This window comes from Euprymna scolopes, chromosome 10, assembly GCF_053919585.1.
Source record: "Euprymna scolopes isolate OS-2025 chromosome 10, ASM5391958v1, whole genome shotgun sequence".
NCBI lineage: Eukaryota > Metazoa > Mollusca > Cephalopoda > Sepiida > Sepiolidae > Euprymna > Euprymna scolopes.
In genome coordinates, this window is record NC_136491.1 from 20,476 (window position 1) to 32,359 (window position 11,884).

The 11,884-nt window shown below is 34.6% G+C and overlaps 2 protein-coding genes across 2 annotated transcripts; both read left to right on the forward strand.

Moving 5' to 3' along the window:
• The first annotated feature begins 7,355 nt into the window (after positions 1-7,355).
• Positions 7,356-7,829, forward strand: LOC145286356 (uncharacterized). The gene has a single exon (XM_080135293.1). It carries the CDS (start codon positions 7,356-7,358, stop codon positions 7,827-7,829), a length of 474 nt encoding a protein of 157 aa, XP_079991419.1.
• Positions 7,830-7,897: 68 nt separating this feature from the next.
• Positions 7,898-8,272, forward strand: LOC145286357 (uncharacterized). The gene has a single exon (XM_080135294.1). It carries the CDS (start codon positions 7,898-7,900, stop codon positions 8,270-8,272), a length of 375 nt encoding a protein of 124 aa, XP_079991420.1.
• The last annotated feature ends 3,612 nt before the right edge of the window (positions 8,273-11,884 follow it).

Genomic DNA, 11,884 nt, shown 5'->3' on the forward strand with positions numbered 1-11,884 from the left:
TTTTAATTGTTTTATTAGTTTCAGCAAGTTATTTCTCTTGATATCATTTTATTTTTACCTTGTTTAATATCGAGAAATTTGAGCATTATTAAGAATATTTTTATTAGTGTTGTCCAAGTATGTTTTTATTTAGTTTATTTTTACCTTTTTTTAATAGAAAAGACGACGAGCATCATTATTAGATTTTTTTTACTTTAATCAAGTTATGTCCCTTGATTTTAGTCTATTTTTTTTGTCCTTTGTTTAATAGAAAATATTGAGCATTATTATAAATTTATTATTAGGTTCATCTAGTTATTTACCTCGATTTTAGACTACCTTTAACTAGTTTAATAGTGAAAAGACTGAACATTATTATAATTTTTTTATTAGTTGCGGTTAGTTATTACTCTAATTTTAGTTAATTTTTATACAAAAAGATTTAGCATTTTTTTTAGATTTTTTAACTAGTTATTTCCCTTGATTTTATTCTGTTTTTACCTTGTTTAATAGTAAAACCATTGAGCATTATTATGTATTTTTTTAGTTTCACCAAGTTATTTTTCCATTTTTGTCTTTTTTTTTACCTTTTTTAATAAAGAAAACATTCAGCATTATTACAAACATTTAATTAGTTTTTCCTAGTTATATCACTGATTTTAGTATACTTTCAAATTTGTTTAATAGAGGAAATATTGAGCATTTTTTGAGTTTTGTATTAGTTTCATCGAGTTATTTCCCTTGATTTTAGTCTATATTTGACTTGTTCATTAAAGAAAACATTGAGCATTATAATTTTTTTTTAGTTTCATCTAGTCATTTCCCTTGAATATTGTCTACTTTTAATTTGAGAAAATTTGTTTGTTTCATTTGATTTTAGTCTTTTTTATATCATTTTATAGAGAAAAAATTGAGCATTATTTTGAATTTATTAATAGTTTTATCAAGTTATTGCCCTTTATTTTAGTCTATTTTTACTTTGTTTAATAGAGAAGACAGTGAGGATTATGTGTAATTTTTCGTCAGTTTCATCTAGTTATTTCCTTTGATTTAGTTTATTTTTACTTTGCTTGATAGAGAAAACATTAGTCATTATTATGAGATTGTTTTTTAGTTTTCTCAAGTTATTTCCATTGATTTTAGTCTATTCTTTACCTTGTTTAAGAGATAAAACATTGAGCCTTATTATAAATTTTTCTATTAGATTTTTATAGTAATTTCGTTTGATGTTGAATCTTTTTTTAACTTGTTTAATAGAAAATACATCGAGCACTTTGGTTTTAGTCTATTTTACCTTATTTAATAGAGAACACATAGAGCATTATTATGAATTTTTATTTTAGTTTCATAGTCTATTTTTATCTTATTTTATAGAGAAAACATTGAGCATTATTATGAATTTATTGTTAATTTAATCAAGTTATTTAGCTTGATTTTTGTCTATTTTTACCTTGCTTAATAGAGAAAACATTGAACATTGTTATGAATTTTTTATTAGTTTTTTTCGAGTTATTTCCCTAGATTTTAGTCTTATTTTACCTTGCATAATGCAGAAAACATTGAGCATTATTATAGATTTTTCGTTAACTTTTCTTTGTGGAATTTCCCTTGATTTTAGACTATTATTACCTTGTTTAATAGAGAAACCAGTATGCATTATTAGGAATTCATTGTTAATTTCATCAAGTTATAAACCCTGATTTTAGTTTATTTTCACCTTGTTTAATAGAAAAAATACAAAGCATTATCATGATTTTTGTTAGCTTTTTCCGAGTTATTTCCCTCGATCTTAGCCTAACCTTATTTCATAGAGAAAATATTGCATTATGAATTTTTTAGCTTTTTTCGAGTTATTTTCCTGAATTTTTATCTTTTTTTTCCTTCTTTTATCGAGAAATCATTGAGCTTATTATGAATATTTTATTAGTTTTATTAATTTGTTTGCTTTGATTTTAGTTTATTTTTACTAGATTCTAATAGAGAAAACATTGAGCATTATTATGAATTTTTATTAGTTTCGTCAAGTTTTTTTCCTTGATTTCAGTCTATTTTATCTTGTTTAAAAAGGAAAAAAATTAGCATTGTTTTGACATTTTTATTAGTTTTTCTTGTTTTTCCCTTTGTGTTTGTTTATTTTTACATTGTGAAGCAGAGAAAACATTGAGCATGATTATGAAGTGTTTATTTATTTCAGCTACATATTTCTTTTTTTTAATTCTATTTTACCTTTATTAATAGAGAAAACGTTAGGCATTATTATAAAATTTTTATTAGTTTAATCTGGTTATTTTGCTTGATTTTAGCCTATATCTATAAAATTTTAATAGAGAAAACATTGAGCATAATTATATTTTTATAAATCTTTTTTATATATTACACTTGATTATAGTTTATTCATATCTTGTTTAATAAAAAAAAACATTTTTTTTATATATTACATTTTCACCCCAAACAAGGCACATTGCCACTTTGATGTAGGGAGCTACTATTAGGGACACAAGCTACAGGGGTACTATGTAGGGAGTTGGGCAGCAAGACGTCGGTTCATGTTACACTTGAACTTTTGCATGTCAGTACAGTTGGGGAAGCAGGAACCTGGAAGGGAATTCCAAAGTCTAGCAGTTCTGGGGAAGAAACTACTAGAGTAGAAGGCTCTCTTACATCTAGGGATCTCTACTGTGAAGGGGTGGGATTTTACTGCTTGTCGGGTTTGTTGGGAGGTATTTACATAGAGGGGGTACAAGTGCTTGCAGTTTGTCGGAACATTCACCGTTAAAGTACTTGTCGAACAGGCAGAGGGATGCTACATTTCGTCGATGGGACAGAGGCTGAAGCTTGGATGACAATTCAGGACCTATCAGGTTAGTGACTCTTTTTTTAACCTTGTCTAGGAGTGAGAGACTAATAGCAGATGCACCAGCCCAAATATGACAATACTCCATACACGGGCAAATGGTGGCCTTATAGATTTACAGGATACTTTCAGGCATTAGTAGCTTTCTAGTACGGTAGAGAGAGCCTACCTTTTTCGCAACGGTCCTGACAATGCTTTCAATGTAATTGTTCCAACTCATTTTTCCTGTGAACGTTAGGTCGAGAAGTTTAAAAGATGTGCTTTCAGATAAAGAGTCTTTGGCCATTGCTATTTGTGGTAGAGAAGGTTTCTTGTGGTTATTGAAGGAAACAAGTTTAGTCTTGGCAGCATTGAATGTGACCATCCATTTTTGTCCCAATTCCACTAGAGATTGGAGGTCATCCTCTAGTGTTTCTGCCATTTCTTTAGATATGTGTTCATTTGTTTTCCTGTTGTGTCTGTTATAGAGCGTGGTGTCATCAATATATATACACATCTACCGACAGACAATCATGTTAGGGAGGTCATTTATGAATATTAGGAATAATAGAGGTCCAAGGATAGACCCCTGAGGCACTCCCACATTTATATCATATTGTTTAGATGTACGACCATCAAGGACAACCTGGATTTTTCTCTTATCTAAGAAGGATTTAATTATCTTAAGTATTCTACCAGTGATACCGTATGATCTGATTTTTCTGAGAAGACCTTCATACCCTCCCCTGCTTTGTCAAGTGAATGGTATATACGCTCAGCGATTACAGTTAGGATGTCTGCTGTGGAACGGGCTTGCCTAAATCCATATTGTTGATCGGTCAGAAGTTTAGCATCTGTAAGGTGATGGACTAGAGCTTGGTTAATTATGGACTCAAATATTTTGGCAAAAAGTGGGAGGAAGCTAATAGGGCGGTAATTTACTGGGTCAGTTCTTTTGCCAGAATTCTTGAAAACTGGTACCACAGAAGCAGTTTTCCAGCAGGCAGGAAAGCAAGATTTATTAAGGCATTTGTTGTAAAGTTTGGAGAGGATTGGAGCTACTTCGGCAGAGCACTTTTTTAATAGCACAGCCGGGATGAGATCAGGTCCACATGGTTTTGAAGTGTCAAGATTTTTTATGATAGCATGCACCTGAGAAAGGGTGATTTTCAGATTGTCTAGTGTGGCGTCTGTACGCAAAGGAAAGTCCAGAAAAGGGTGGTGAGCAAGGTCCAGTGTGGAGTTGGAGGCAAACCGACTGGCAAGCATATCAGGCTTCTCAGTTGCTGAGAAAACAACCTCATGATTGTTGGATAGTGGGGGAATTGTTGATTGCCCATTATTTACTACACTGTTGTAGATTTTCCAGAAATCACGGATTCCTAATTTCTGTGGTTCGATACGTTTTTGGTGGTTTCAGTAAATTCTCTCTTAGCTGTCGCTATTTCTTTCTTACAGTTACTTCTGGTCTATATACTTCTGTTTGAACTGGATTTATGTTGGTTAAATCTGTGGTACACATGCTGCCTTTGCGCGATGGCAGTTGCACATGTGGAAATAAACCATTGCTATAAAATTTCCACGTAGGAACATGTGCTTCAATTGCTGTTTTGTAACCATTCAGTGGTCTCATTTGCGCACTGTTCAGCAGGAAGTGAAAAGATATTTCGCCATGGGGCATCTCTGATGAGATTCCTGATGGCTTCCCAGTCAGCTTTTTTATAATATCTCGTTGTTTTGAGCAATGGCGCTTGAGTTTAGGGTGATTTCAACTATTATCACTACATAATCAGCATTCCCAAGTGGGCTGTAGACGTTTGTAACACAATCATCAGGAACTGTGGTCAGAAACAGATCTAAAAGTGATGCATGTTGTTCTTGCTGGTCAGGGAAACGGGTTGGAAACGTAACCATCTGTGATAGGAAATGAGTTATAGAGAAGGAGAATCTTTTATTAATTTCATCAAGTTATTTCTCTTGATTTTAGTCTATTTTTACCTTGTTTAATAGAGAAAACATTGAGCTCATTATTAATTTTTGATAGCTTCATCAAGTTCATTCCCTTGATTTTTGTCTGTTTTTACCTTGTTTAATAGAGAAAACATTGAGCATTATTATGAATTTTTTATTAGCTATTTTCGAGTTATTTTCCTTAATTTTAATCAATTTTTTTCTGCTTTGATAGAGAAAACATTTATCTTATGAATATTTTGTTAGTTTCAAGTTATTTCCCTTGATTTTAGTCTATTATTACCTTGTTTAATCGAGAAAACATTGAGTATTATTATGAATTTATAAATTATTTCATCAAGTTCTTTCCCTTGATTTTAGTTTGTTTTTATCTTGTTTAATAGAGAAAACGTTGAGCATTATTATGAATATTTTTATTAGCCTTTTTCGAGTAGTTTCACTTGATTTTTTTTTTCCTGGTTTAATAGAGAAAACACTGAGCATTATGATGATTTTTTTAAATTTTATCTACTTATTTCCTTTTATTTTAGTCTATTTTTCCTTGTTTTTCGAGAAAACATTGAGCATTGTTATGAATTTTTGAAAGTTTCTATCTAGTTATTTCACATTATTTTAGTTTATTTTTACTTGGTTTTATAAAGAAAACGTTGAGCATTATTCTGAATTAGTTTCTTCTAGTTATTTCCCTTTATTTAATCTATTCTTAGCTTGTTTCTTAGAAAAAAACATTGAGCATTATTATGATCACGGCATACTAATAAACATGACCGTGTCTCACATTTTTTCACCGGTTTCTAACCAGCCGATTTAAATTAAAGGTTGATTAATAAATTAAAAGTAAATTACACTTAACAAATTGACCCCTTGGGTAATTAAAAGATTTAAAAGGAGCATAACTTCAAGAATTATGATTTTTAACATAAATAAATAATTTATAAATTTTAAGAGAATTTATCAAACCTATTTTAATTTCTAAACCTGTTTTCAACACTAAAATTCATGTCACACTTAATAATAATGATAATAATAATAATAATAATAATAATAATAATACCATAAAAAATTAGTGATTAAGAGTGACCTCTCTTGATGAGTTCCTATTTTGTAAGCAATGTTTGGTTTCTTAGAATTATTCCTTATTTGTTTACACATCAAATGCATTTATTGGAATTGCTTTTTGTGATATTTTTGTTTTAAAAAATGGTTAACAAATGTATAACATTTGACTGTTCTAGTGGATATATTATGAATTGTGAAAAAGTCTCCACATTTTCTTTTTCTTTTGGAAAATTCAATCTTATCGAAAAATGGATAACATTTGTTAATTAAAGTCATTCGTTCTCTTCAAAAAATTCAGTTATTTGCATCAAACATGTGGAGGATAAATATATTTTGAAAGAAAAAGAAACGTTGAATTGGAATTTACAACCAGTACCAACAATAAATTCAGAAAAAATAATAAAAACATCAATTATATCGACACAAACTGATTTTAGAAAACTCCAAAAGCAACAATGTATGTGCTGTCACTCAATCACACACACGCTCATGTGCAAATAAACGAACGTTCATTGATTTTAATTTCCTGCGCATTTGTACAAAAATAAGTTCTTCTAGCAACGACATAATTTCAAATATGCCCACGCACTTTTCTCACAACAACAAAAGCAAAATCTTATTTTAACGAAGAACTTTCATCTAACATGACATTTTAATATTAGTAATTCCACAAAGGATTTTCACCTAATTTGAATATTCTAACCTCAATGATTTCACAAGAACTCTTACCGATCGAACTTTGCTTGTTCACCTTGTTATTTTGTTAAAAAATAAATGCAGCACATTTTAAACAAAAAGGAGGTGTCATTGTGTTTTATTTCTTTTTTATTGTTATTTTGTTTGGGGCTGAGGAATTTAATTTCTCTTAAATTTCTTTTCCCCTACAAATTGGTGACACCCATTCATGAGATAAAACATGCATATACTTCTGAAACATACAAATTGGTGGTTATCGCGCACAGCTATAAGAGAGAAAACATGTCTGCCCTGACTGAGGACAATTTACCTATCTCTCCCTTTTTTCGTCCCAGGCTATGAAATTATATCCTTCTAAAACCTACAAACACAAAGCAGCACACAAGTGAGTGTACCTCACACTTCATCACAGTTTAAAGACTTCCACATCACATTATTCTCCTATTTAAACCGGGACCGCAGACAACCGTCTACATTGACTACTTGCCTATGCAAAGAACAAAGACCAGCAATTTAAAGGTTTCCAAACCATTTTCGGGATTAAATCAAAGCGAAACAAAAGCATGGATTCGTCATTTTCAGAAATACCTCCAGTCACCCTATCGTTAAACATTCCGGTATTTAACCCTGCCAACATCAAATCCTGGTTCATCCAGATTCAAGCTTTATTTGATGCAAAGTGGATAACGTCGCAAAGGACACAATACACTTACCTGGTGGAGGAGGTAATAGATTTACTCATAACTATACCAGAAGAAAACCATACGACTGGCTGAAGGAAGCAATCCTAAAACGAACTGGCTTATCCAACGAGACGATGCTACACAACTTCTTTACGCAGGTCGAACTTGGAGACCGCACTCCATCACAGTTGTTACATCACGTGCGCACCCTGTTGGGAGATAATAAGATGTTGAACATAATGAGGAGTTTGTGGCTGGATAAACTACCAGCATCAACAATACAAATCTTCGCACCAACGGCAGAAGGAACAGAGCCTGACAAACTGGTGGAAATAGCAGACCAAATTCATGGGAACCTCCGGGCATGCCGAGTAAACTTGCTACAACAACAGCCTATGCAACAGAGAAATGAGGAGCTAGCTGAGCTAAAATCAACAATCGAGAAGCTGTCCAAACAAATACAGGATTTACTGAAAGTAGATCGCGAGCGCTCACATCACAACAGGTCGCCCTATAGGCAAAGGAGTACCAGCAGAAGTAGAAGCGTGGAATGTGACAGAGCGAATGGACACTGTTTCTACCATAATAAATTCGGCAGTAACATGTGATGCTGTACCCACCCTTGTTCCCCCAGTAACAGAACGAAACAGGGAAATGAGAATGCCAGCTAGTGAAGATGACAACTGTCGCTGGACCCTCTGTAAAAGGTTGTCTATTCTATATCTGTGACAACACCCACGGATATAATTTTCTAATAGACACTGGTGCTGAAGTAAGCGTAATCCCACCACTGACCAGTCAGAAGATTACAACTCAATCTTATCACTTGCAAGCAGCCAATGGTACCAAGATATCCACATTCGGGGATATTGGCTTGAGGCAAACTTTCATGTGTATTTTTACCATAGCCAACATAACAACGCCCATAATAGGAGTGGATTTCCTGGCGAAATTCAACTTGTCTGTGGAAACACTAACACCAAATGAAGTTGGTGGTCAGAGGAGTCACCACTCGATACCAATCAACAGGTATCAGTTCAGCCGTACCTGAGGACCCAGCTATCCGTCGATTACTCCAAAAATATCCGCAGCTGTCTCAGCCATTCAGGGACATGGACACGGTCAAGTATAGTGCTAAACACTACATTAAAACGACCGGACAACTAGTTCACAACACCCCCAGACGTTTAAAACCGGATAAATACCGAATAGTGAAGGAAGAAATCCAGTACATGCTACAACAGGGAATTATCAAAAAGTGCATGGTCTTCTCCCTTACACATGGTGCAAAAGTTGGACAGTACATCCTGACGCCCATATGGCGATTTCAGAAGACTAAATGCACAAACTGCACCAGACAGATACCCTATTCCTCACATCCACGATTTTGCGATCGGATTACAGAATGCGACAACGTTTTCGAAGTTGGATCTAGTGAAGGCATACTACCAAGTCCCTGTAGCAGAGGAAGGTATCCACAAAACAGCCTTGACCATAACATTTGGACTTTACGAATTCACCCGCATGCTCTTCAGACTTCGAATACACTAGTCAAACTTTTCAACGCTTAATAGACGAGGTTTTCAGAGATTATCTCATTACGGTCTAAAAATAAATGTTGAAAAATGCATCTTCGGCCAATCAGAAGTTAACTTTCTCTGACACACGATTGACAAGGGTGGGATATCACCACTACCTGAAAAAGTGAGCACCATCGCTAATTTTCCACAGCCCACAAGTCCATCGATTTATAGGAATGATCAACTACTACAGGCGATTCTTTACCAACTGCTCTGAAATTCTCGCACCACTAACATCGCTGTTGCAGAACAAGACCAAGAACCAACAGTTAACATTAGATGAACCAGCCTTAACAGCTTTTACTTAAGCAAAGAAAACCCTAGCAAAGTTCACAAAGCTGACTTACATAAATGACAAGGAAAATACCAAACTCACACTTACAATGGACGCGTCAGACGTAGCCGTAGGGGCAGTCATACACCATCTGACTGATGATGTGATGACCCTGATATCATCTTTGTTGGCTAAGCTAAACAAAAGTTAAGGAGTGGATAACCATTTTTGGAGTACCCACAGTCATTACGACAGACAGAGGTTCCAATCGACACTTTTTGCAGAATTTAATCAATTACTGGGAACAAACCACATCAAGACTACGGCATATCACCTCTCAGCGAATGGGTTGATCGAATGCTTTCTCAGGTAGTTAAAAACCTCCTTGTCAATGAGTCTGAACAGCACAGACTGGGCAGACAATATACCTTTGATACTATTAATGATATGGAACTCTGTAAAAGAAGACTTACAAAGCACGCTAGCGGAGGTAGTTTTCAGTTCCACTTTGACTATCGGGTCAATATTTTGATCAACACATGGAGATCTCACCTACAACCATGTTAATAACAGAGTTGAAAGACAAAATGTCTCATCTAAATTTCACACCCACCAGGAGGACAGGCAAACAATTCTATATTCCAAAAGATCTTTACACCACCAAACACGTATTTGTCAGGAATAACTCAGTGAAAAAGCCATTTTGTCCAAATCATTCGGGTCCATACCCAGTTCTGGACAAAATGTCTCATCTAAGTTCTGGACAGGCAGGATAAATATTTCACTGTTTCAAAAAATGGAAAATGAGATACTATCGTGTTGGACTGTCTTAAACCGACATATGTAGAATATTTTCAGATAATTCCCCCACTGAAAAAACCTCTTACAGAACCTACTTTTGTACAGAACACCGACTGCCAAAATGAAAAGCCGGCAGGAAAGTACACTGGCCGAAACGTTTTAAGGAATACATTACATATTGCAAAAATAATAGAAAAAAACAGATTTATATTTTTTGTTCAATCTGGGGGAGTATTTGTGCTGTCACTCACTCACACACACACATACACATGCTCGTGCGCAAATAAACAAACATTCATTGATTTTAATTTTCATGCACATTTGTACAAAAATAAGTTCTTCTTGCAACAACATAATTTCAAATAAAACCCATATGTTTTTCTCACAACAAAAGCAAAATGGATATATTTCTGGCGGACGTAGATGAAGATAATACCACGTGATAATATCAACCAATAAGAAATTTTAGAAGATTGTTTTTTAACACTTTCCCAAACCAAATATCAGCAGCAACAATCTCGTACTAGAATCCGATTCAAAAAGTATTTAAATGCAACAAACATTTTTTCTCTCTCTCTTTTCGCTCCAACTTGACATGAGAACATGTCTCTTGTTTTCTTCTCATCGTCGTTTTAAAATCTGTCGAAACCATAATTACACATGGCACACGGGCATCCAAAAAAAACACGCATGCACACACACACACACACACACACACACCCATTCTATACATTTTCTATAAGAATTACTAACACGGATTACTTTCCTTATGGGACTTTTGAATAAGGCGAACTTTGCCAGTTAAGACAAAAATCTTGAAATAAGGACATTATTTTCACAAAAGACTTTCACCTTCCAATCTTATTATTTTAACGAAGGACTTTCACCTTACATGACCTTTTAATTTTAGTAATTCCAAAAAGGATTTTCACCCAATTTGAATATTCTAACCTCAATGATTTTTCAAGAACTCTTACTGATCAGATTTTTCTTGTTCATCTTGTTATCTTGTTGAAAAATAAATGCGGCGCATTTTAAATGAGAAGGAGGTGTCATTGTGTTTTATTTCTTTTTTTATTATTTTGTTTGGGGCAGAGGAATTTAATTTCTCTTAAATTTCTTTTCCCCTACATGTATTGAAATAGATGAAATACAAGATATTAAACCATATCAGATTTTACCTAGTTGACTGCAAAATGTTATCTGTCTGGTTTCGAATTTAAAATAGATGAATAAGTCTTCAACCTTGAAACACATATTCCATCTGTAAAAGAATGTATTCGTGTTGACCAAAACCTTATATCCTGCTCCAGTACAATGGAAACCCTATACCATTACCGCAGTGGTTTAGACATGGAAATAATGCTAAACTTACAAAATTTGCATGTTAGAAAATTTTCCAATCTATATCTGTAAAGTTTCCGAGTCGACTATCGTCGTAGTCGTCGTTCTTCCCCCGGTGCGTGCGTGCGTGCGTGCTCTATATATACTACTAATCCGACGACGGTGTCACTCTTTTGTGTGTCCCATCTTAATGGTCGTTCCTATTCTCTACATGCCCTCCCCCCACCATGTGACCACACTACCATCGTTTTATGGTCATGTGACTGGAGAATTCCGTGTAGTAGTGAGTTGGTCCTTGCATTTGGGGGGAAGTGGCCTTGGTGCTCGTGTTACCCTCATGCTGCGTCGTGGGACCGGACTCGTCTGCATTGGCTTGTGGTTGATCGGATCTTGGTCCACCTCCATATCTGTTTCTGATGTGTCACAATCAGCTTCTTCCACCTCCATCATCTCATGCATGTTGCACGGTGGTTTGCTGTCCTCCCTTCTTGGTGTTTGGGGAGGTGGTTGATGGGGTTGTTGAGTGGGTGGATACTCCGGCGTATCCATGACCGGTTTGATTTTCCTGAGGAAACGGCGATTGCGTAATGTGATCCTGTCGCTACCATCCAACCGTATCCTGTACTGCCTGTTACCCATTATCTCGACGACTCTCCCAGTTTTC

What these genes read in the sequence shown, in the direction of transcription:
- LOC145286356 (XM_080135293.1), top strand. Translation starts at nt 7,356, where the DNA reads ATGCTACACAACTTCTTTACGCAGGTCGAACTTGGAGACCGCACTCCA.
- LOC145286357 (XM_080135294.1), top strand. Translation starts at nt 7,898, where the DNA reads ATGACAACTGTCGCTGGACCCTCTGTAAAAGGTTGTCTATTCTATATC.